This window comes from Vulpes lagopus, chromosome 11 (assembly GCF_018345385.1).
Source record: "Vulpes lagopus strain Blue_001 chromosome 11, ASM1834538v1, whole genome shotgun sequence".
NCBI lineage: Eukaryota > Metazoa > Chordata > Mammalia > Carnivora > Canidae > Vulpes > Vulpes lagopus.
Window position 1 is genome coordinate 58201417 of NC_054834.1, and position 26663 is coordinate 58228079.

Here is a 26663-nt window from a genome sequence, read left to right on the forward strand (position 1 = left end):
GATTCTTTAGATATGGGCACAGAGATGGTAATGAGAGAGGGGGTGAGTACAGGAAAGAAAAGGTGGTGAGGCGTGGGTCCTGGGATGGATTTTCAGCTGCATATATAGTAATGAGAAAACAGAGAATGCTAGGAGGCCAAGGGAAGCAAGAGAACTGAGCAGATACACAGAGAGAAACAGAAGAAAGCCCATATGGAGAGAAGGTATAAGAGAAAGCAAGAGTGAGATGGCTGCAGCCCCTTCCCATATGGGAGCTGTGTTTAGTTTCTGTGAAATGGCCCTGTAGTCTCTCCATCACCCCCCACACTTTGGAGCAAGTCTGAATAGTTTTCTCATCCTTGAAAAAAAATCTTTGACTAGAACACCTTCAAGGCTGGACTAAATGAGAGAATTTAATTTCTAACACTTGGGCCCGAGTCAGTTATGCTCCAAGTTAAGTTACTATATTTCCCTAAGAGTGTTTGGTTGTATTTTGTAAGCAAGGCCCAAACTGTCTTCTAGTGTGTGGTAGAAGGAACAGATTAAGTTTAAATTATGTTCTCATTCTTTAGAAATAGTATCTGTTATTTTATTCATTAGACATTGAGTGCCTGAGTAGAAAAAAGGTGCTTTAGATGGAGAAAAACAGCTTACGTATCTACAATCAACATTAAAATTTTTAATCCATTTCTTTAATTTCTGCCTGTTAGAGAAGTATTTCTTGAAGTCAGGTACTTAAATTCCTGTCTTCTTCCATCTATACTCTCATTAAAAAAAAGAAAAATCACAAATCTAACTGCTTCCTATCCATTCTTCCATCAAGACTACTCAGAAATTACATGCCCTTCTGTCGAATTCTTCAATTGACAAATGCACAATATTACTTCCAGGACCAGAGAACTGCTTCTTACATCGTCCACCCTTTCTCAGTCAGCCCGGGCTGCCATAAAAAAGTACCACAGACTGGGTGGCTTTTGAACAACAGAAATTTATTTCTCACACCTTGTGAGGCTGGAAGTCCAAGATCAGGGTGCCAGCAGGATCAGAGGCTGGTGAGAACCCTCTTCAGAGTTGCAAGACTTGACTTCTTACTGTATTGTCACGTGGCAAAAAAAAAAAAAAGAGGGCAAGAGGGCTCTCTGGGATCCCTTTTATGAGGGCACCACTCCCATTCATGAGGCCTCCCCATCATGAGTTAATTACTCCCGAGGTCCCACCTCCTGACACCATCACAGTGAGGCTAGGATTTTTAACATTAAGTCCATAGCACACCCTGAAAGAGAGATCTTCCTGTTCTACAGGTAACCGACGCCATCTCAGATGCCAACTACCAGGGCACACAAGAGCCTTTTATGCTTCTGCACCACGGGGTTGCCTCCCCTGACGCAAAGCATAGAACCTACTAGCTCATAATGACCAGTTGTCATGGCTTCCCTGACTCCTCATGTGGGTCCATGGCACTGAGAGAGGAATACACCCCTGCGGTCCTGAACAGCAGTGGAGGATACCATTTCCTTGCTGGCGCTCTCTGGAAAAAGCCAACGTGCACTTCTTTTCAGGAATGCACAAAACTCACATCAAACCAAGTTCTGGAAAACGTTTATTATGCCACAAGTGCATCGTCCTCTATACACTGTATCTGAAGTCCTTTACACACCAAATCATCTTTTTTCGTCAAGAGAATGTAGGGCGTCCCTCATATGACCCTGGTCTACCTTTTAAACTTCCTAGCACAGTTCAAGAAAGGCGTCACAGACAAGCGTGCAGGCAGCATGGTGAAATGGAAAGCAAGTTGAATCATGAATCAGCAGGCTTGGGCTGGAATCCTTGAGCAGGCTGCTCCACTTCTCTGGACTTCCGAGTCCTTCTCCAAGACCGCCAAGGTCCTCTGTGGCTTCCTCAACTGTTGGGAGGGTCATGAGGAGTGTAGAGTCTCTGGGCTCTCATGGAACTCTATTTTCACTTCCGTGACGTGCTTCCGCCCACCTGCCTTTGCTCAGAGGCAGCTGTCCAGGCATCTGTCCCCTCCATGAGGTCAGGGGGCTCTTCAGAGAAGGGACCGCCTCTTAGTCACAGAAAATCTAACAATGGCGGCTGTCTCCCCAGTGGTGAAAAAACCATGAACAGATTGATTCCTTTTCAACTTAAGGTTTTCCTCCCATGTACTTTTCTTAAACCTGTGATGTCTAGTTTACGGGAGTGTCTGATTTAGCACGCTATATTTCTAGCCGTCTCAGTTGACTAACTCAATACTTCCTGGGGTTCTGCAAAGACCACAGTGATTTGTTTCTCCATCCTCTTAGGAAGCTGGAGCCACACGGCGGCACACTGTAGGCTCATTCTCTGTAAGTCACTGGAACATCCAAAGCTCAGACACTGTCTTTGAAGCATCTCTTTTAATCCCACTAAGGTCTTGAAACTTCATTGTCACATACAGGATTTCCAGGCATTTACCAAGTAGACAAAGTACTGGGTTGATATCATTGCTCTGATGAAATATTAATATTATTGATAAGGCGGGACAATGTGGCTGACTTTATCAGACTCATACCATTTGCATGAAAAGGCTGAGTTTCTTTGGCTCTTTGTTCATTCAAGTGCATTGAATACCTATTTGGATAGACTTAGGCATTGTGTTAATCTGTCAATAAAATCTTGCACCATCCACAGTGTTTTGCAAGCTGATTTAGGTTTTGGACTACAACAACTGGCCATTGGTAGAAATATACCATATATACACATGGAAATTACAAAAATACATTTTATTTATAGCTGATTTTTTTTTAAGTAACAAAAAACTAACACTATGAAAGATCAACCAGCATACCAAAAGGACACTACCTAATATCATCCGAACAAGAGACTTGTCTGGGGGATTCCATGACACATCATCTCTGGAACTTTCCAGAAAGGGCAATTTGCCACTGGGAAATAAAAACAGCTTCTTTGAAAAGTCTGTGCTTTGACAGTTTGAATCTCCCATTCCAATCAGTTCCATTCCTACTCTTCTCTCAACTTTTAAATTTCCACCTTCTCTTGGTTAAAGACCAAAGAAACTCATGAGGAAATGGCAAGATGGGCTCAGAAGGCATGGACACAGCTGAAGCTAGATGGGTCATGGGTGAAGGCAGGACAGGACCTCGTTCTCCAACAGGCACCCAGGAAGCCCCCAACAGAATTGGTGAGGGAGCCACAGTGCTCCCTTCTGGGGGGCCACCCAAAGCCAGTGGCTGTCGTGCCTACGAATTGACAGTCAGCAGCTGGTGCCTCGGGGTGCGAGGCAGTGTCCACCCAGCACTCTGGGGACCGACTCACCACGTCAGGGAATGTGACTCACCACATCAAGGTCCTAAGCTCAGCGAATGTCCTCCTGCATCCATTGACTGACTACAGGGGCAGGGAAGGAGGGAACTGCCAAACTCCATACACTTTTAAAAATGTTATTTACATTTAAACGTAAATCAACAGATTTTCTACATTCAGAAGCTTCTATAAACAGAGGCTGCAGCAGGGGGTGGGGGTTGGGGGGAGACTGGGGATTCACTATTTCTGCTTCAAACAGGCATCAGTTACTCCTTCCTTCTGGGTCACTCGGCAGCACGTGCTGGGCGTCGCAGAGACAGGTTTTCCTGTCAAGTCGATGTATCTATCATCTCAAAAAAGAGAGAGAAGCTCTGTTCTCAGGCCACCTTCATTTCAGGGCAAAGAAAACCCTCCAACAAATGACTGTTTTTCTTTTGTAGGATCCTAAAAGCTCTTAGCACCGATTCTCTTTCAGTTGGATACCACCTCGCCGGGCCCTCGAGTTCCAGACACGGCAACACCTTTTCAAAAACCTGTCGACACAAGCCCGCCATTCCCTCTCCTCTTCCCTCCTTCTTGGCCTTTGTTTAACTCACGGGAGGAAAAAAAGAGTCAGGACTATTTAGAGGTGTAGTCATGGATGGTCCCGCTTTCTATCCCATCCATCTGACTTTGCACCTGAACCTTTAAGAGAAAAGGACTCAAGTTTCTTGGCCCGAATCAATGCCTCCTTTTACAAGATCAGAGGCAATTTCAACGATTACAGTCACAGCTGAACAAGAGAGAGAGAGAGAGAACAGTCTGGTGCTTAATCAGATGCCTGCATTGCCTTGAACACAGAAACAGAGCTAGCATGCAGAACTCACCGAGGAGAGGGCAATGTTCTCCCCCTTCCGGTGACTTATTAAAATGTGGCATTGGACAGGGATCTGCAGATCAGTTAGTGTGTCTTGTGACTAAGGCTCCGGAGGGAAATACACCCACAGTTCAAACATCTAACTTCACAGACTATCAAACATACGGTCCCATGCAGGGACCGCTTGACATACGGTCAGCTGAAGAAGCCAAGAATCCAGGGGTTCCAGGGTCTCCTGTGTCGCCCACAGGCCCACTGTTCACCTCTGCGGAGGGTGAGAGGGACGCACAGGGGTCTCTGCCCCAGGTCCCAACACGTCCGGCCAAGGGACCCGAAGACCTTTCCCTCCGAGTCGGCAAGTTCCACGGGGCCCGGGCCTTAGACCTGGAACTCGAACATGTCTGTCTGTTTCTTGGCCAGCTTGGCCACCTCCTCCCGGATGGCCTTCACGAGGGCGGCGGTGGAGATGTTGGTGAGCGGCGTGTCGGCCGGGTCGTTCTCGGCGAGGCTCTGCTGCGAGGCGGCCGTGGACGGCGCCGGGGCCTGCTCCAGGCTGGGGTGCAAGCCCGCCGGCTGGCTGTACTGCCGAGGGAGTCTGGAGGGCGAGTTCTGCTGATAACGTGACCGGGGGTAAGCCTCAATGTACCCCGGGAGGGGGACCTGCAGAGGGGGTTGAGAGAAAAGGCAAGGGCCTGGATTAGGCAGGGCTCGGGGCACAGGACACGCTCGGGACTGGACACGGGGAGGGTACCAAAGACCAGGGAGGAGATGCCGAAGAAAATGAAGACCACGTACCACTGTGCACATATAAAACCTTTAGGACACGCTGGAGATGCTGGGCAGATGGATTAAGTAGGGGGATTTGAACCTTGCTACAAATGCTAGAACATTCTTGAGTCTCCACACCTGAAGCTACCCGGCTACCTTTTTAACATAAGCCCCAATCCAGCAAACCCAAGTGATGTTCTTCGTGGAGCTCAAAGGACTCGGGGATTTATTAACCAACAGTAACTGCTAACACTGGAGTGCCAAGGGCTGTGCTAAAGGCTTTCCTCACGGTATCTCAGTTGCTTCTCAAGGCAATAAGCTAGGAGGTAGATATTGTCATCCTTATTTTTAATTACAGTAGAGGACACAGAAGCAAAGAGTGCCACAGCCTTAGGTGACATGGTTGACAGGCCACCGAGACACGCTCTGAGCAAGTCTGTCGATACCATGGGCTAGGATAGGAGTCAGTCACTGCACTGTCTTGGATCTGGGTGATCCTGGTTTTCTTGAAAACCAAGATTTCCTAAACAATTTTTCTCCTTTTATTAAACGTGGAAGCCATGTACTTCCATACTTTCATGCTTAAATATATGGACACTTCTAGTAATGAGGACAAGTCAGTGATTTGGAATTCAGGACCAGCTTTCCCCCAGAAACAGTGCCACACGTGGGGCTGCTATTCCAGGGCAACCCACAAAAAGCCTTTATATCCTATAATATTGGCTGGAACCCTGTGCGACGAGTGCCTGTGGACGAGGGCCCATGGTGCTGTGGGGAAGAGACACATGTGGGGAGTCAGGTGGGAGAAGCAGCTCAGCTGAGTCTGGAACATGAACAGGCTGTTGCCAGGAGGACAAGGCTGGAGGCACCTTCCAGCAGAGGAAAAGCAAAGGCAAAGGCATGGGGGTGCATGGAGGATGGTGTACCCGGGAAACTTCGGAGGGTTTGGTCTGACCAGAGAGGATGTATGGGGTGTGGGAGAAGCCGAGGATCAGAAAGCCGAGTGCCAGGCTACGGAGTTCAGTTCTCTACGGCACACTTCTGGGAAGTACAACATGTTCCCGGTCTTTACAGAGAGACTGGTCTGGACCCTGGTGAGGACGGAGTAGGATGGGGTTGGGTGAGGAGTCAGAAATTCTGGACGGGAGAATGTAGAGCAGAAAAGCAGCCTCCCTCCACTCCTCGCCTGACATGCTCAGACAAGCCCTCCTGCGGAGGCAGAGGAGGGGCCTGTATTTTCAAAAGGACACTCCGGAGGTGGACTCACGGGAAGTCAAGAGAGTTCTGAGGCTACATCAATGGGCTAGGTGAGGGCCAGTGAGGACCCGAGTGAGAGACGAAGCAATAGGATGGATGTCCTAAAATCTGGGGCCTTAATTTCTCAAGATCTGGCAAAGAAAGACAAAGTGGCAAACAGGGGCTAATGGTGGGTCTTTCACCACAAGGGCTAGACATACTTCCCTTGTAGCTTAGAGGAAAACCAGAGTCGAACTGTCTGTGTCCTTGGGCCACAGGTGCTGGGAATGTACAAGTGACTGGGGGGGAGGTGGGAGAGAACAGAGCTAAGGCCAGGACAGGGCATTTGCCCACCAGGTCTCAGCTCAAATGTCGTTTCTTCCAGGACATCTTCCCAGCTCTATATTAGCCAAGGGTTCCCTGTAAGGTGCTTCCAGGCAGTTTCTCTAGAGTCAGTCATTGCTCATGATGTCATCACCCGTCTCAGGCTGTCAACTTTGTAAAGGTAGAACTGTGTCTTGCTTGCTCATCATAGGCACAAGTGCCCAGAATTATGCATGGTACAGCGGGGAGTCTCTCAGAACTTGGGGTTCCGAGGAACACAGTTTGAAAATCACCAAGGGATGAACAGATGGTGCCATATGTTTGTGAGGGAAGCTGTCATCTCCCCTTTCCCTGCATTTCAAGTTCAGCTGGAGCTGAGAGTCAATGTCTGACTTTGAGACCCCTTGGCTCTGTGGTGTCAAGTGTCTTGGCGCCAGTGGCCGGCACGGGCAGGGATACCTGACTCCACTGGAGTGGCCTTGGGGTATTATTCTGGAGCACAGAAGATGAGAGGATGAGAAACTCTTTTCTCCCTAATAGTAGATCCAGGCTGGAGCCTTCAGAGCTTGCTGGCCAAAATTCGGGGCTGGCAAAGGCCACTCTGTCCCTAGGCAGTACCTAAGGCGGGCCATCACCTATTGATCACAGCACATCCCTCCCAATCCTTCATCCAGCACCAAGGATGAAACCTATCCGTCAAGCCCAGGTTGAGGTGATTTTATCTGGGCTAGCTCCTGATGTCTGGATACCTGGGATCAGGAAGGTCAGACACCCACATGACAGTGGGGGCTTTCTCCTTCTCCAATGGATGTGGAAATGGATGCCATCCCTGCCCCCACTTCCTCAAGCTGCCAACTGGTCCCTCTGAGCTTCCTGTACTTTCTTTTATGTGTGAGAAATCACCTGTGCTCCGGGCTGTGGTTCCCGGCTACTGTGCTCCATGCATGGACACGCTGCCCTGCTTAACTGTAGGTAATAACTGGGGCCCAGGAGAGGCCCATTTAGGCTGTGGTGTTCATATTCCTCTTAAAAACAACTAATAGAAAACTAACTCTCCCTCACACAGAGAGGGATGGACCCAGAATGGTCGAATCATCCCGTCAGGAAGGTTGGGTTTTGATTTGCTGGGTTCCCGTTCCTTCATCTGGAAGGCAATATGAACCCACAAGCATCTGGAAGTGGCCATGAGCCCAGCTAAGCTATCATCTGTGTCTTGAGGGCAAGGGCCCAAGTTTTGGAAAATACTTCTGTTGACTCCTGCAGAGTACCCAGTGGAACTTTCCATGCAGAGGGTGAACCGACAAAACCATAGGTTTACTGCCTAATTGTCACAAGTTAAGTATCATCCATTTTCAGAAAAGCACACATTATGTTTAGGCTGTAAGTGGAATTACGGAGTCAAGTCAGCTCTGAACTGATCGACTCATACCCAGTGGTTTCAGCTGTTTAAAATAGCTGAGCACGACAAAGGAAGTAAAAAAAAAAAAAGGCCCACAAACAACCCAAACAGATGCCATAAAGTCTCACACTAAGATGTGTAGACTTAACAGTAGGGAATCCCTACAGTTACTCTTAAAGCTTATATACTCCAACTTGACGAGTCTAATGAGCTCAGACATGCCTCATTTGCAGATAATGGCCCATTAGGAAAAGCATATCCAAAGGGTGAGTGTACCTATGGAAGTGGTGACACTGACAGCAATAGAAGGTCCAGCTGGGAGCAGGGTCAGAACAAAACAAACAAACAAACAAACAAACAAAAACAAAAAACAAAAAAACAAAACATATGGAGCTCTGTAACAACTCCACAAATTACAGTAGTTGGGAGATGTTTGATGTAGAGGCAATAATCCTACCACCAGAGCCCATCTTACAAATGTCATTTTAGTATAAAATTATAGCATGAAAATGATGGCGAATCATTTGTTAAAGACAAATTAAATTATATTCCTCTTTTAAAGATGGAGGGATGGATATAATTCATTCTGGAATTTTTTTAATGCAAGATAGCATATATTTTACGTGCTTTGAAAATTAAAGGGATAAGCTTTGATCATCAGGAAAATTAACATATGTAGGATAGTTTTTTCCCAGGGGTGTTGTTAGGCTGTGGCATCACTACAATAAGGATAGACACCAACCCCAAAGCTGAGTTGAACCTGTAGAGGTGGAATGTATGGACACCAGGGGTTTGGACAGAGAGAAAAGATGGCCCAGGCCTTGCATATCATCAACATGTTTGCTAAATCTAGGATATATTTCAAATGTTGAGACCAAGCCCTAAAATGATGCACAGCACCAGGGGACCTGCCTTTCTTATCCATGACGGATGATCTCACAGAGGGATGGGGGGGCAACTTGCAGTAGAGGCCATCATTGTGCTATTTTTGTTTGCTAGATTTGTTTCACTTAGCAGCCCCTGTCAGGTGACTCAGAGGCAGGTTTGGGTATGACTATCCAGGTTCATCTGCTTGCTGCCTCTGATCTAGGCCAGGCCAGGTCCACTGTGCCATATATTCCTACTTATGATGGAGGATGGAACCAGGCATCGTGACAAGACAGTCCTTTGCTGGAAGTCAGGCAGGATGCCTTAGGATCAACGTGCAAAGTAATTCAATCTTGAGTTTCTAAAACTGTATTTTTTGTTGTTTCATCTAAAAATTTTACAGTTTTATTTTTATTTTTTTTATGTTATAATTTTTTAAAGATTTTATTTATTTATTCATGAGAGACACAGAGGGAGGCAGAGACACAGGCAGAGGGAGAGGCAGGCTCCCCGTGGGGAGCCTGATGTGGGACTTGATCCCAGGACCCTGGGATCATGCTCTGAGCCACAGGCAGATGCTCAACCACTGAGCCAACCAGGGGACCCCAGTGAGCCATGCAGGTGCCCCAAATTTTTACAGAATGTTAAAACTAAAAGGAACATGGGGTGCCTGAGTGGCTCAGTCAGTTAAGCATCTGCCTTAAGCTTGGGTCCTGGGATAGAGCCCTGTGTCAGGCTCCCTGCTCAGTGGGGAGTGTGCTTCTCCCCCTCCCTCTGCCCCTCCACCCACTTATGCTTTCTCTCTCCCTATCAAATAAAATCTTTTTTAAAAAATAAAAATAAAAGGAACAAAATTGAGAAAGGCTTTGGGGCCAGACTGAGGCAAGTTTGAATTTTGGCCACTATATATTAAAGCCACTATAGCTGTGTGGCTTTAAACAGTCAAGTCACCTGACTAGGCCTCAGTTTCCACATCATGGGAATCATAATACCTACCATATAGGATTGTTGCAAAGATTAAATAAGATAATAGAAATAAAACATATAAACAGGGTGTCTGGCACACAGAAAATACTGAAAGAATGATAGTTATAATAGCCATTTATTTGTTTGTTTTTTAATAGCCACTTATTTGATGAAGGTCAAGGTGGAACCTGGACTGGAAGGCAGGTCTCATGTTCCTCGGTCAAAAGACATCCCACCTGACCACACCGTCTCCTCTAAAATGGCTCACGTTAGCCACCTGGTTGGTGGGAAGGGAGTTGAGATAACAAAACACCGTCTCAACCTCTCATCCATTTTTTCCCTCATGTGTGTCCAGCAGGTAACACTGTGAGGGAATCAGCAAGGGTCTCACCGAATCGGCCCACTGGCTCGGGAGCTCGTTCTCTCCTGCATAGGACATCCAGGCCTGGCTCCTGTAGGATGAGGGAGGCGTCGGGATGAAGTAGCCGGTAAATCCGGGTCTGTTGGCAGCTGGGATGGCGAACACTGCCGGCACTGTATTACCTGGCATGGAGGAGATGGATGGGGAAAATTAGACCAGTGGCCCACCCACGAGCTGGGGGAAGCTGGGAACAGAGGGGAACTCTGGCATGGTGGGGAGGGGGTCATGAGGTGCAGAGCAGACCTTCCCCTGCAGCCCTAGCCCTGAGCACCTGCAGAGTCATCTGCTCTGACTTGGCCCTGGTGTTCTAGAGAAATGATGACCCAATTCCCTTCACTGAACCCTCACCAACTCCCCCATCCATCCCAACACCTCTGACCTACTGGCAAGAAGGGACACCTCAATGTCCAGATAGTTTTCTCCCAGGGGGAATAGGTATTTTTAAAAAGAAAAGGAACCAAAAGGAAAGGACTCCACTGATGGAATTTCTGGACATAGTGAATATTTTAGGAGGTGTTGGCAACTGCTTGTTTACAGTTTTTTAGCCAAAATGGTACACTTTGAATAGACACAAAAACCAATTAGGGCACGGATAAACCTTGACATTCATTTCAGCATCGTTCGTAATGGTGAGAAATTGGAAACAAGCTCATATGTCTCTCGTTAGGGGAAAAGATAAACCGTGGCATAGCATATCATCGAGTACCATATGGCAGTTTAAACAAACGACCTAGATCTACGTGTACGTACCCATCTTGAACACAAGGCTGAGTCAAGAAAACAAATGCAGAAGGACAGGCATAGTTTGGTATGACATCCGTGCGTGTAAAACACCGAGAGCCTTAATACACACTATTGCATATGCACTACTGCAAAAAAGTTAACACCCTCAATTTAAGGATTGGGATTACCTCCGGGAAGAAGGGGAATGAAACAGGGCTGGATAGTTCTATCTGGAATGCTTTAAAGGTACATGGAATTTAAGAAGAAACCCTGAAGTCCGGCAAATGGTAACATATACCCTGTTATCACATATCTTCCTATTTTTGTCATATTTCAGGTCTTTTAAAGAAATAGAGCAGCAGCTCTTCCAGCCAGGGCTGCCGCAGTCAGACATAACAGTGGCCTTGATTGCTGAGGGTGGCAGGTAGCAGGTGGCCTGTGCGGATCTGGGGGTGCAGGGGAGTGCAAGGAGCACCGGGGCAGGGCTGGGGTGCAGCGCGGGTTTTTTCCAGGGTTTCTCTGCTTGCCCACCTGAGTAATTTAAAGCCGACTGATCCAACTGCGCCACGGACACGGGGCCTCTGGACACCTGCGCGAAGGAGGCGCTGTCGTGCAGCTGGGCCGGCTCGGGGCCCGCGGACTCGGCCATCCTGGTCTTGCTGCCCACGTCTGAGGTGGACCTGGGGGCGCACAGGAGGGGCTGCATTAGCAGCTCCCCACGCCCCCCCACCCCATGCCCGTCACCTGGGGGGCGCCTCCAGGCCCCATGAGAGCGGGGGGGGGGGGGGGGTCCCCAGGCCTGGATGTGCCCCCCGAATGACAAAGGAGGCCAAGGCGCCCAGACCCGGAGCAGCCCGAGCTGGAGTCACTTGCAGATATTCAAGGACACTGCTCCCCCGAGGGGGGCTGTCATGTCCCTGGGGAGTAGCACACTTAATTTCCACATAAAGATAAGCCAAGCAATTAGCTCTGGGTATCAGCAGGGGCTGGTGGCCCGGGAGGGGATGACATCATCGGCAGCCAATGAGGAGGCTTGGTCTGGAAGCGGGGCCGCTCCCCCTCCAGGCACCGGGGCTAGTGACCCGTGGGTCACAGGATGTTCTGCTGCTGCGCCAGCATCAAGATGCCCAAGACTCCAGGAAGCTCGGGCTGCTCCGGGGAAGCCGGAGCCTAGCACTTTCTTAGGTTATGAAAGACAGAACTTTTTTTTTTTTTTTGGTCCCACAGGCAAGCAGAGAATCCGGCCCATTAAACACATCAGATTTCCACTTAGTGCTCAGAAAGCCAGTACGTAGGGGGCTGCCAGCATCTCCCCCTCTAAAGGGTATGTTAGCCAGTCTCTATCCTCCCCTTCACCCAGGGGCGTCAGGCTCTCCTACAATTAAAATGGGGGCAGCCAGGGCAGCCAGGGCAGGTGGCGGGTGGCCAGCCACACGGGCACCCTCTGAGCAGCGGAGTGCCCGGCGCTGCAGGTGCAGAACAGAGCCGCAGAGCAGTGGTCTGGGTTCTAGCTTCTTTCCCCCCGGCTCAGCCTCAGTTTCTTCGTCTGCGAAACAAAAGGGGTGGGTGACCCCCCTCACCACGGCTCCTCCCAGCTCTGATCCTGAGTCTGTATGGAAAGCAGGCACCTGCTGATACCTGGCAGACGGTGTGGAAGGGCAGGGGAGGAGACTGGTGGTTGAGAGAAGGAGTAAGAAATAGATACTGACCTTCAGCAAATGACTGATGGGAAGCTCCTTGCATTCAGAATTCTCAGGGATAATTAAAGTAACCCTCCCACTAATGCCCGAGGAAGGTTAAACACAGGGACTGTGATGACTGGACTCTATATCAGGGTGGGTGCTGGAGGCTCGGTGAGTGTGGGGTCTCCCTTCCTTTCTCGATCCCTCCCCTCCTTTCTGCTGGTTGCTCTCTCCCACATCCCCGGCTTCCCACATACTATTCCAGGCATCTGCTACTAGTTTAGAAAACCGTCCCCAAGAAAATTCCTGGGTTGTGCACCATACACTCAGCTCCCCTGGAGGAATCCCAGAGTCGCTGCGATCAGTTAGGCCCTTGGCCTCACTTTACAAGGAAGGAAACAGGGGCCAGACAGTTGAGGTGACTTCCTAAGCTTACACAGCAGGTTAGGATGGAACCCTGGTCTGCTGCTTCCCACCCTGCCCTGAGCTCCACTGGAGCCAAGAGTGGTGTCTACGCACAGCTCGGCATTTTAAAATCGCTGGAAATGAGGGCAGGGTCATTTCTGAGGGAAACTCATTTTCTTCACCAGTTTTGCAAAGGTCAGAGCTGTGGTCCCCAAATAGGGTGTGGCTAGCATTTTGGGGGGGAGGCTAGGGTAGGGGGGGTCAGGACAGTGGCCTAGCCCCATTCCAGGATACAGCTGTATCTTTAACCCTGGATCTGATGCCTATTTCGGCATCTCCAGTGTTCGTAGAGTTTGTATTTCTTGCCTGTCTTTATTTAAAACATGTGCTTGTTCTATCATTACAGAACAAAGACAACATCTTTATTATATCTGAGTTATATCTTTATACCTCAGTTAATCTCTTAACACATATCTGAGTTCACATGCTCTCAGCCTCCTGTCTTGGAAGTCAAGAGTTAGGATGGGTGCCCAGGCACACTACTCCTTGGCCTCTTGGACACCACCTCTAAGAAACAAAGAGACTTCTGGGTGCCAAGAGATGCCCAGACTGGAGGCAGCCACCATAGTGGCCTGAGCTAGAATAATTTTCAGGTGTTAAAAGTCAGGGAATGGGGCTTTCAGGGTATAGGTTGGTTGACCTTGGGCTTCTTCAATTGTGCATTCTACAGGAATTCTCATTTCAAATGATAAGAAAGTTGGTCAACCCTCTCTGTGCTCCCACTTCCCACATGGTACTTGGGGTGCCCCAGGGACGCGGTTGTCTGTACAGGTGATGCACCCTGAATGGAGCAAGCACGAAGGGAATCTGTTGTGTCAGGGTACACAGGACCAAATCCTTTCCAGACATTCCAAACAAGGCAAAGAAAGGAATGTGTTACCGCCTGAGAGAAGCAACAGCCACAGGGCCAGTCCGGGGAGGTACAGGTGGAGGGGGAGAGCCCATGACCATTTCAGGAAGCTGGGAAAACCTGTATGCCTGTGAAAGAGACAAGCAATAAAGGAAGATCTATTAAAACACACTGTCAATCAATACATAGGTTCTAAAAACAACAACAACAACAAAACCCCAAAAACCACACAGGTTCTTTCCTTAAAAGGAAAGCAGACTTCCAGGTCAGATTTTCCTTTCTTCTTCCAACTCTTCCTTTCAATCTTCCTTATGTCCCCAGCCCCCGCTTCTATATCATCTTCAGGCATGCTCCTTCTTGCTTGGGCCATCGTAGTCACGGAGTCCTTCAGCTGATCTTACAATAAGCCAAGTTCTTTCCTGCCTCTGACTTTTGTACATGCTGCTTCTTCTTCCTGGGATGCTTTCTCCCAGTTCTGCCCATGGTTCATTCCTCCATCTCGTTCAGCCAGCCCCATGCTTCCCTAGAGCCCCATTTAATCTCTCTCCATATTCTGCTTTATTTTTTGTCATAGCAACTGTCACTCTCTAGTATTTTATCATTGCTTGATTATTTATTATCTGTCCCCAGCTAGAGTGTAACGAGGGCAGGGGCTTTATTGTCAGCTATATCCTCATGCCTGCAACGGTGCCCAGTATATTACACATGATCAATAAACAGATGAATGAATGAATGCATCACTGATTGTATTTTACTTTCTGGCTCATGGAAAGCAGGTTTAATGGGGGGAAAGCAACAGATTTAGAGTCAGGAAGTATGGGTGGAGGCCTAGTTTGCTGATAAATAGACTTTATGTCCCTAAGCAAGTTAGGTAACCTCTCTGGGCCTCGCTGTCCTCTTCTCAAATGGGGACAGGATGCCTAGCTCCAAGGGGCACTAGGAAGATCAGTTAAGTCAGTATACATCTTCCACAATCTATAAAGCACTATTCAAAGATAAAGGATTGGAACTGTCACAAGAGTGAAGACTTTAATCAACACGTGAGGGGATAAAAGGAAAACAGTGGGAGATCAGAGACGGGATCAGAGAGCCAGGCCACAGCTTCCCTTAGTGAGAGAAAAATCTAGAAATGCTCTCTGGGAAGACAAAGCTTAACTTGTGTTTCTCATTCATCTTTTTCTTTAGGTATCATGCCTGCTAGATCTCTTGAGGAGCAAGTCGACAAGACTTTAAGCCTGAAGGCATCAAGGACAAAAAAGCAGCAGCAGAGGGAATCCATAAATAGGGTTCTTTGAACTGAATGAGGTCTTCTCCCCCACAGCATAGTGGCAGTCTGCATACTCGTAAGGGCCGACCCATGAGCTAACAACTAGATCCTGGATGAAACATACCTCTTAATGCACTGTGGGTACTGCAAGATGTAAGGGAAGCCTCCAGGACACTACCCATGACCCACGCCCTCCCCGCTGCACACATCTCAGCAAACTAAAAGAAAACCATGAGCTAAAACCAGAGATAGAAATAGCGATAAGCAAATATGAAAGGTGGGGTTGCCTGGAAGACAAGTGCCATGTTGGCAAATGATGAAGAGATCAAGCCTTGCGACAGGCAAGGGGGTGGGGGTAGGTGGAACTGAAGCACTCACAGCCTACCTGGAAGGGGCTGTTACTGGTCCCTCCCAGGGAGGGAAGTTGGTAGTGCTTCCAGGCTCGGACAGGAGCATTTGTAAGTCCTCTTTGGAGGCAATCTCCCTAAACCAGGCTCTCAGGAATGGCACAGATGAAGATGAGCAGACAGGAGCTCATAATCACAGACCAGAAAACATAGGTGAAAAGTCAGGAGAAGAAAACCAAACAACAGATTAGATGTTTAAGGACTTAAGAGTTTAAAATTTCTGGATACAAAACAGAAAGCAGAAAGGTAAAAACATGTTTCTAAAAAGATAAATGACCAGATAGAGATATTATTAGGAATGACTGGGAAGATTTGAAAAAGAACAAATAGAATTTTTAAAGGTGAAATGTAATCACTAAAAGAAAACACAGGGGAATGAAGTAATTGTGCCATAGATGAAGAGAAAATTAATAAACTAGAAAATGGAATTGAAGAAATTACCAAGAATGAAGCACAAGGAGATAAGGAGATAGAAAATAGAAAAGAGCAGTAAAAAGTATGGAGGACAGAGTAAGAAGGTCTAACATGCAACTAATCAAAGTCCCAAAGTCCCAGAGAGGAACGGGGCGATATTTAAAGAAGCAATGACTAAGAATTTTCCAGAATGGATAAAATCAATGATTTAATAAGTTCAGGAAGTACAATAAAACACACACACCTAGATTCATGGTGCTGAAATGGTAGAGAACCAAAGGCAAAGAGAACATCTTTGCATATCATACAAAGGGATGACCTTTAGACTGACATTGGACTTCACAACATCACCCAGAAGACCACGGAATGCAACGTGCTCAAAGAAAATAACTGTCAGCCTAGGATTGTATCAGCAGGGCTAACTTCCCAGAACAAGAATGAAAGAAAACATCCGCCCAGATCTAGAGGTACTGGCTGAATCAATATGGAAAGCTTCATTACCCTGCTGCATTTCCATTTTTTGAGCATCGATGAACTATGTATGCTAAGGTTGTATTCAGGGAACCAAAATCTGAAGCTCCACTAGATCCTAAGCTCCTTGGGTTTCAGCAACCATGGTACCCCCACCTTATGAAGCAAAATGCTTTGCATCTAATAGTGCTAAGTAAGTATTTGCTCAATCGATGTTGAGTGAACTGGAGTCAGGAGACCCAAATTCTCATCTCAATTCAGCCATTCACTGTCTGTAAACATGTCATTTGGTCTCTCTGCACCTCATTTTTTGTTTGTTTTTCATTCTCCCTGTGAAGTAAGGCATTGGATGTAACTCAGGGGCCACCAAACACACTTTTCTATAGCCATGAAATCATTTTGACATAACCTGAATACAGATTAAAGCAGAGCTTCTCTGGTTGAAGCTGGTGATGGAGGGGGTGGAGTGTGTGCTCGTGAATTTGGCCCTTCACTTACCTGCATGATGACAACCTGGGACCTCCCTGAATGCTAAGGTTTTGCAGAGAGTTTGAAAATCATCATCTTGGATGGTGTACTTTCCAGCTTGTACTCCATTATTATCCACAAACCATCAAATAAGGACATGCCTTTCCCAAAATAGAGACAGGGGTTTATAGCCCCTCTTCTCTCTTCTGGCCAGTCGCAATACTCGGTAGAGGAGACAGACAACTTATTTTTATCCCTGATTCCCAGAAGGCTTATCCATTCTCAATACAGTTTTTCAGCCAAGAAAAAACCTTTCTGAGCCTGTGTCTGTCCTGTAGCACTTCACCAAAGAATGGATTAAAAATTCTGAAATTTCACTAAGTACCAAGGTGACTCCTTTCTTTGGAAGATTTTTCCAGATACAATCAAGACTGCACAGGAAATCACAGTCCCCTTTGGGCTGTACACCCAGGGCCCTGGGGTGGCCACAGGGGCCACATAAAAAGTAGAGCTTGTGCCCTGTGCTTGGGGGCTGCGAGGATGACCTCTCCTAGTGTCTTTCCCCCTCCCTCACTCCATGCTGGTTCCCCAGACTTCTAAGCCCCCACATTCTGGTTTCTCTTATTATGTACCTGAAGTCTTGGCTCTCTGCTGGCTGCTTTGTGACTGGGATTTCACTGGAAGCTATTGCTCAAAACTGTTGCCTGTTTCCAAGTTCCCAGTATCAGGACAGTAGCCATGAGGTACCTAGCCTGACACCCAAGAGCATCATCTTTTGGGATCCCTGCCCTTTGGCTAGAAAGGAGATCAGAGACTCAGAACTGAAGGCTGTCCTTGTATCTAGGTCTGAGGTCTCTTAGGCGGAAGGAGACTGGGTGTGTCTAGAGTAGGCCACTCTTTGGGCTTGGAAGTTTGGTTTTAAGCATCGAAGGGGGAAAAGGTGACTACATAGTCTATTCAAAGTTTCAGTCATGATGTCCTTGGGAGGGGATGGGAGTGGTTCAAGGCCATCCTCTCTAGTAATCTTAGTTGAGAAGGAGCCCAGGTGAGGCCCACAGTGTGCTGATCCCTCCTTGTGCAGGTACATCCATCTAGAAGGAGGAATGTGGTCAAGATCAATCTCAAGGGTAGCACTACAGGGATGACAGGTCAAAGGGGGCGGCCTGTGGCTGGAGGGACCAAGTCAGGGGGTCCCAGGCTTTGTACTGGTGGGGGAGGAAGACTGGCAGGCCACATCAACCTACCCTCTTTGATGGCTTTTCTCCAGTATCAACAAGCCAGCCTCAGATCAGGGTGGACGCATCAATCTCTAGACACCTGCTAACAGTACTGGGCTGCACTGCAATGGTGCCCCTTCCATGGCATTGTGCTGACACGGACAACACTGCTCCAGGCAAAACAGGCATCTACATGTGGCTGTAAATAGCTTTACATCCTGGTGTAGGAAGTAAAATCTTCCAGAAGGATAGTTCTTATGTAGTGAAAAACAGAGGACTTGGTAATTGAAGACTAACCCCATGGTGAAAACCCAAGGCTTATCTTGATCTGTCAGTTCACCATGAGCTACTGATAGAGCCATAGCTAAGGTTTCCAAGGCTTCAGGAATCACAAAAGGTTCAAGCTGGAAAGAGAGCAGGAGACCTTGAGACCATATCCCTTACCTTAACCAAGGGGGATGCTAAAGCCAGAGGGGTAAACTGACTTGTCCAAAATCCCACAGCCAGTTAAGGACACCATCTTGCCATTCTGAGCTAAGGGTAGTGTGGTACAGATGGCATGGGTTTGAAATCAGACAAGATCTGGGTTGAGGGGCACCTGGGTGGCACAGTGTTTGAGCAACTGCCTTTGGTTCAGATTGTGATCCCGGGGGTCCTGGGATCGAGTCCCACATCAGGCTCCCTGTGAGGAGCCTGCTTCTCCCTCTGCCTGTGTCTCTGCCTCTTTCTCAGTGTCTCTCATGAATAAGTAAATAAAATATTATTTAAAAAAAAAAACAAAAACAAAAAAACAGGGTTGAAATCTGGCTTGATCTTTACCATCTGCTTGACCTTGAGCAATTTGCCTTGTCTGTGCCTACTTTCTCACTAGGTGATGGTGGTTGGTTAACAGTATTATACCCCCACACCTAAGACTGTTTGAAAGACTCATGTTATATATTAACATAATATCTGGCACACAGTGGGTCCTCCAGAAGTAATATTCACTTCCTTCTGAGACAGGGTCATCTTTTGATATAGTAATTGTAATAATTAAGACTTTTTTCTCCCCATAATTCCTGGAATCCAGGGTACTTCCCCTACCCCAAGCAGCAAAGGGCATCCCACCTTCCTGCCTCAGGGAAGGAAGGCCACAGCCACAGCCACTGAAGATGGCCCAAGAGCTAGCACTCATTGGAGTTTTGATAGCCACAACTATTGAACTTAGGATTTTGAATATCAAAAATCCTAAAGCACTCAAGGTCAAAAGTTGATGCTGAAAGAAGAGACTTGTTAGAAGAGAGGTACATTTAGTCTACTTTGCCCCTAGATGAGGTAAACACCCTGGGGTTAGGAAGGAGAGGAGGATGGGAGGGAGGCCAGAGAGCTTAGATGCTGATGGGTCTGGAGAAGGGGCTCTATGTCTTGCTTCACCCTGGGTGGAGGCAGGGGAGAAGAGGCTAATATGAGGAAGATGCGAGAGGGGAAGAGTGTGGATAGAGTGTGTGTGTGTGTGTGTGTGCGACAGAGGGGGAAAGAGAGACAGAGTGGGGAATGAGTCTATTCAAGCGTGGGAGGAGGGTGGAAGGGTCTGGACCTTTGCACACAGGAGACCCGGGATACATCTGTGCTCCCCTGGGCTGACACCTGGAGTCGAGGCGGAAGCCAGGACTTCTCAGGGATGCCAGCCAGAGTAGTTAGAGAAGGACAAACTGAAACCAGATTCTGATGCTATCTTCCCACCCCTTGCCCCTGCTGTGCACTGTGGCTGATCCCGCGATAGCTCAACCCAGGGGTAGGGAGGGAGACCCCAAAATGATGATGAGCTTTTGGTGCGTGGAGAAGAGAAAAATCAAGAAAAGTATATATGTCTTGCAACCCCCTGAGTTTTGTGTGCACTAAGTATTCTCCAGACTTCATCTGCTACCTTCTTTTCTTCCTTCCCACGCAGCCTTCCTGGATAAACTGGTTTTACTCACTTGAATGATTTTTCTAAGCTTCGAGAGCTATGCCTTTGCTGGATGTTGTACTCAGCTGGTTTCCAAGGGGGCTTCCTCAGGGCAGTCCAGAGGCAAAGATCCCCACGCCAAGGCTGGCCTATGTAGGACAGTGTGACAGTGTGACCAGCCTTCAAGGACTCCCAGGAGTTGGGACAGCGCCCCATCCACAGTGCTGGGATAGACCCTCTCCTGGTGTCCCGACTGCTTCAACCACCAATCACTTTGGAGCAACCAGAGGTGGAGAGAGCTCAGTAAGAACTGACATTGGATTTCCCATCCACCTGACCAGATGGGAGCTCAGAACAGATTCAAATCAGATTCGGAGAAATGTAAGAAGCCTAATTATTTCTTGAACGTGAGTGTTGTGGTGGATGCAGACTCATACCTGACAGGTCTGCATATCTCATCAACAGGAGTTTGGTTTTGTTTTTGAGGGGAGAAGAGGGGGAAAAAAAGCTGTGAAATTCTTGATTTCATCCTGATCGAGATGTCTCCCTTACAAGCGGCAGTGGTAGGAATGGACAAAATCCTCTCAGGGTCAGCTTCCTTATGAGGAGATCACACTGCCGTTCTGGAGATCGGAGTCTCCTCAAAGCCCAAAGGACATCCTCAAGGCTCACTGGGCCAAAGGGTGCAAAGTGTGTGGGTTTGAAGTCAGCTCTAGGTTCTAGCCCCGCATCAGCCCTGTGACCTTGGGCATGTTTCCTTAGTTCCTCTGAGTCTCAGTTTCCTGAGTACATGGGGATAATAACATTACCTTGTAGGATGCTTTAATTAGAAGAAATCACGTCTACACAGCACTTAGCTTCATGTCCGACACATAATGGGAGCTCGATAGATGGCAGCCGCTGATTTAGTTATAATTATTACTGTGAGTTACCCCTGGAAAGCCTTTAGTGGGGAGGATGTTTTCACCCGACTGCCTTCCTCTGAATCCCCTACTCTGACACCAACAGGAAGGCCAAAGGATGTTTTCATTCCACTTGACACAGACCCATGAGGGCTGCAGGCACAACTGGGTCGGTCATGAGGTGTCGAGTCCAATCTCTTCACAGATTCCAGGGGTCTCCCGAACTGCTGTGCAGAAGTCCCAGGCTGCCAGCAGTAACCTTTTGCATGATATAAATGCCACCAGCCTGGCCTAGCTCATTTAAAACCACCAGCTTCCAATTATCTTCCGGCAGGGCTCCAAGCGCTTCCTTTTGGGAAGCTGAAAAGTAATCATAGTTATCATTCTAAATTGGCACCTTTTCTATTGATTTCCACATTATCATAGCACAAGGGGGATCAGCAAGAACGTGGGCTAAGAATCATTATTTCTATTGGGTATTGTTAGCTATTTTTTCCGTTCACAAAAATAGGGACCACATGTGTTGGCAAAAAAGGGGAAGCCCTTAATGACAAAGGAACTGCCTCTGGTATCGTTCTGGTTTGATGGCCAATCTCTCTACTGTGCTATTTTTCAGCTCTTTCCCCGTTTTTGGTGGCCTTATTTTTCAAGCATATAATACTGATGTTGTTGCCCTTCTTGGCACCACAGCCAACCCCAAATTATAACAAAAAGGATGATCTAAGTTTTCATATGTCCCACAATGAAATTTTTAGACGGTTTTGTTAAATTGAGGCACTGTGGATGTGGATTCCATTATCGGTTGGAAGACTCATCCTGGTTGTTTAAGATTTTCTGTCTGAAACCTGATCTCTTTCTGGATCCCCAGAGTTGGGCCTCCAGCCAGAAGGGTCCAGCTGTTCTTGAGAATCATCTTCCCTAGGCTGGGGCACCTGGGCATGTTCTTAGAGGAATTTAACAGAGCAGCAGGAGGAAAAGATGTAGCCTCAGAACTGTGCAGAGAAGGGATAAAACTAGTGGAATTCTGTGAATAGGACAGAATAGTTTTATAATGATGACTACCATTCATTGAGCAATTTGAGGTGCTGGGCACCATCTGAAGCCCTCTGATTAATATCAGCAAACAAGCAGTGGGTGCTCCGCAGGTGCCAGACTGTGCTAAACATTTTACATGAATTACCACTTCATCCTCACTGAAGCCCTCTTCTCACTGCCATTTTATGGCGGAGGAATCCGAGACTCAGTGTTTCAGCCACTGGCTGTGCTCATTCAGCAGGTGTGTGCCATTTCATGCTGGGCTGAGGGTAAGTCCAGGGATGTGGTCATTGTATGGAGATCAAGAGGGATGAACCAATGAAACTGCCATTAGTGTGAATCAATACAGAACAGATACAGGTGACTCTTCCCAGGGTACAAATGCTTAAGAGCTGTGTGTAAATGTAGTTAAGATTCAGGTTTTTTATAAATCTCAGTGAGAAAAACCCCTTCTTCCCCCATAAGGGTGGGTACCATGTAAGGAGGAATTAGGAAGCTCTAACTGTGCAAACTGTAACATGATGGCCAAAGGAAAATAGTTTAAAGGTGATGGATCTGTAAGGCTCAGTGAGAATTCTAATTTGTTCTGACAAAAGGAGGTTTGGTCTTCAGGTGATGGGGGAGCATGGCCAGTGGTGGTGCCACAGTTGCTGATGCTCTTCTGGAAGGCAGTGCTTCTTCAACATATGTAGCAAGCTTCCCTGATGGTGGAGGCACACTCATACTCCCGAGATCTGGGCATTGTCCCAAACTCTTCTATTTTGGGTTAAAGATTATTTTAAGAATTTTGCACAGCACTCTACCCATATCTCAGAAAATGGGATGTAAAGAAGATGATCGGTGTTTGCCCTCTGTCCTTCGCTGCCTGCACTCTCCCTGTTTGCATTTCACAGACTCAGAAGATAGTTCCAATTGCCACCAGCTCTCCTTCTGACAGCGTCTTACCTCCCACAGATTGGCTTTTACGTAATGAAAGACCACACTGGCCAGAAAACCTGAGTTTTCTGGCCCACGTGGTCAGCCAGCTTCTCATTGCAGGTTTGTAAAGCTCGAATCCTTGATAAAGCAGTTGTTCTGAGCCTAATCAGCACGAGTCAAGTTCCCAGAAGCTGATCACCGTGGAGTGAATAGACGAGACAGAAATTCTGCACCTGCCAACCTAAGGACATGCCCTTCCAGTGATAACAGCCCCACGCAAACACAGCCACCCCACCCCAGAGGTTCGGTTCAAAATGAAGCTCAGTCTCGCCTGCTAAAGCTTAGCCAATGGGAAAGGTAAGGCTAGACACTGACAGTCAGAGGGAGGGAACTGACAGGAGCAGGGTCAAGGGGAGATAGCTCAGTGACTTGGAGGAGAGGAGGAATCTGGAGCAGAGGAGACCAAGAGGAAACTCAAAATAGTGTGCAGGCTACAGAGTCACACAGCATAGCAGCAATTTATCAAGTGTCTGTGTGGTGTGGACCGTGGAGGGTCGGGCTCAAAATTATCATGAGGGTCTACAAGCCCAAAGGTCCCAAAATCGTCTACTGCAGATGAAAGAAATAATATGGACGAGGAGGCAATGTAACAGCACAAGGGAGGACAGCATGCTGGTTAAGAACATGGGCCCTGGTGCCCACTGCCCGGCTCTGGGTCCCAGCTGTGCCCCTTTCTGGCTTGTGTGACTTGAACAAGTGTGTAACCTCAGTCCCCTCAGCTGTAAAATAGGGATAAAACTAGCACCTGCCTCAGTGGCTTGCAGTCAGGACTAAACAAACGAGCTAGCACAGTTAGCATATGCATACACAGGATCAATACCGAAGAACAGTAAAACAATAAATGTCGGCTATTGCTTATGTGATTACACATCACAAGGACAATTTATGAAGCTCTGCTAATGAGTAACCCTTGGGGCTAGGCCATGTACTATGACAAGGGTGGAATCTATACACGCACAATGCATTGCTTATTATGGTCCATGGTTTATCCAACGTTTTATTTGTATTTTACTTTATCCTTTTTTAAAGATTTTATTTATTTATTTGACAGGGAGAGCCAGAGAGCACAAGTGGGGAGAACAGCAGAGGGAGAGGGAGAAGCAGGCTCCCCACCGAGCAGGGAGCCTAACTCAGGGCTTCATCCCAGGACCCTGGGACCATGACCCAAGCCAAAGGCAGATGCTTAACTGACTGAGCCACCCAGGTGCCCCATCCATCTTTTAAAAAAGATATCTCTAGAAGCTCCAAAATGAGTGAAATGCACACTAATTAAAATTCTTATTTAAATCGTGGTATCTTTTAGTCACTGGGTGCTTTCTTAGATGCTGAAGTGCACTTACCAGCAAATGAAAAGGGCATGGCTGACATTGCTGCAGCATTTACTGTGTGCCTGGCATTCTTCTAAGGGCCTCAGATGTATCAACTCGTTTAATCTTTACAACAACCCTAGCAAGTAGGTTATTTTTTTTGTTTATGTCACCTGTAGAGAACTTAAGTGACATCTCCAAGGCTAGTGAATAGTGGAGCAGGGACTCAACATCAAACCACCCACCTCCTAAGCCTCTGCTCTGAGCCACCAGGCACATGGCTCTGTCACATGCAGCTCTACAAGGTGTTCTGACATTTAAAATGGGTCCTCACACTTGGAAATGCAGGAAACCACCAGTGCATGAAGAATATGGTCAACCCTTTACAGGAGGGACAGTCGAGAAGGAAATTCATTCTAAAATGTATTACGGTTTGATGTAAGGGCTTCCCATGTGCTTGTGCCCACAGGCTCAGGCTTGGATCATGGGTAGAGGATGGCATGAGAGCCCAGAAGAGTTTGTCTCCAAATCCCAAGGTGGTTTGTCCTGGGAAGTCCCCGCTCTGAGACCCTTGTGGGAACACGCTGGGAGAACTAACCTGCTGGTGGCAGGTGGGTGGGACATTGGACTTACCGGCCGTGGCAGACTGTACTGGTACATTTCTGGGCGATAGGTGGGCACCCACTGCACCCCTGCCCTGGGCCGCGTCATGGTCCCCGGAGCGCTGGTCACCACCTCTGAGTAGGGCAGGTGCTGTGCTGAGCCGTAGGCTTCCTGGTGCCGGTTCTGGCCTGCATGGCCTGCGGACGCCAGGCTGAAGGCCTCCTCCAGCAGCATGTGCATCTGCTGCCTGACCTCATCGATGGAGGGCTGGGAGCTCAGCGTGGAGGTCTCTGAGTGGCCTTTCACCTGCCTCGACCTGGCGTAGCCCCGGGGCTCGTTAACTCTGTCAATGTTGGTTTCCTCTATGATCTCAGGCTCCGTCTGTGGGATCAAACACATGCCCATTGATTTGTTAGTGAACTTTTCCTTCCCATCAATGTTGTCTGCACTTTACCCTAAAATATTCAGCTTGAACACATGCTATTAGGTATAGTGTTTATTTATGTTATCACCCAGGGACCCTATCCAGAAATTCACCCCACAGGGGTGGTCAGCTAGCATTGTGTTCCTAAGGCCACATGCCAGCTCTCCAGGTGTGCTCCACTGGAGCTTGAGGGATGCAGCAGGCTTTGCTAACTGGCCTAAGGATGATGAGAAATGGCTTTTCATTGACATTAGTGGTATGGACCCTCATGCCTTTCAGGTAAAAGAATCAAGAGCCTAAAAAAAAAAAAAAATAGAGCATCTGGTAATCTATACCTCAATGGTTGATGCTCTAGACTCTGGACTAACTCTCTAAACGGTCCTGTGTTGAGCCATTTAGGGACCTGCTGGCTGCCCGATGCCAGTTTTATCAGAGAGCAACAGAATCCTGCTTCTAGAACACTGATCTCAAAGTGTGGTACACTGAATCAGAAGCTCTGGAGCAGAGCCCAGCACCTTGCGCTTTAGCCAGCCCTTCAGGAGACTCTCGTGCCTGCTCAAGTTTGAGACCAACTGATCTAGAATGTTCTCTTGTTTTCCTCCAGTGAACTTTTCACTTAGGAAGCAGCAGCACAACCTAAGTGGGCAGAGGCTGGGGTGTCATCAGCTTTCAGAGCAGGCTGCGCAGACTATCTTAGGCTCGCCTGCTGATGAATGCTTATTGAGTAAGTCTGCCTGCATCTTGGTCTCTTGATCTGAGACTTGCTTTTGTGGTACCCTGAGAGTGAGGTTGTGGGAGAGTCCTAGGTCCACATCCACTCAAGCATGTTCCATGGCTGCTATTGTCTGCTAAAATAACTTGAGGGTTCCGTGAGAATAAATCAGCATAGATCAGTTTGCCATCCTGCTCTCCATCCATGACATAAGTGACACGCTGCCACTTTAGCAAAATGAAACAATACAGATAAGTAAGAGGGGAAAAAACCCCTAAAAATCCATTAACCTTTGGTATAACTTATTCCACTCCCAAGCCTATCTAGGTGTGCCTGTAAACTCCTCCTCTGTACACACATACTCATTTAAAAAGATTTATGTATTTATATCCTGGTTCTGGGTGATTATTATTATTTTACATAAAATGAATCTGCTCCTACCTGGGTGCCACAATTTAACAGCTGGGTGATCTTGGGCAATGTCTTAGCTTACGTTCTCCCATAAAGCAGGACCTGAGACATCCTTTATGTACAGATCATTGATTTTGGAAAACAATTCTAGGGAATAGGAGTCAGGGCCTAGAATGAATAAACTGGGGAAGGGAAAAAAGCCAACCAAAGGCAAGTACTAAATCAGTGATTGCTGTGGGCAACTGAGGCTTAATCCCCCTGGGGACCCACCAAGGAACCAT

General features: G+C 47.6%; 1 protein-coding gene across 1 annotated transcript in view; it reads right to left on the bottom strand.

The window, feature by feature from the left end:
* Positions 1–1562: 1562 nt before the first annotated feature.
* The window catches only part of KIAA1549L (KIAA1549 like), a 266135-nt gene continuing 241034 nt past the window's right edge, over positions 1563–26663 (bottom strand). Inside the window, exons 18-22 of the mRNA XM_041722356.1 lie at positions 24866–25216; positions 13870–13967; positions 11374–11522; positions 10090–10241; positions 1563–4798 (exon numbers count right to left, since the gene is read on the bottom strand). Of these exons, the coding sequence (XP_041578290.1) occupies positions 4517–4798; positions 10090–10241; positions 11374–11522; positions 13870–13967; positions 24866–25216 (1032 nt within the window). The 3' untranslated portion in view covers positions 1563–4516. The remainder of the gene's footprint in view (positions 4799–10089; positions 10242–11373; positions 11523–13869; positions 13968–24865; positions 25217–26663) is intronic.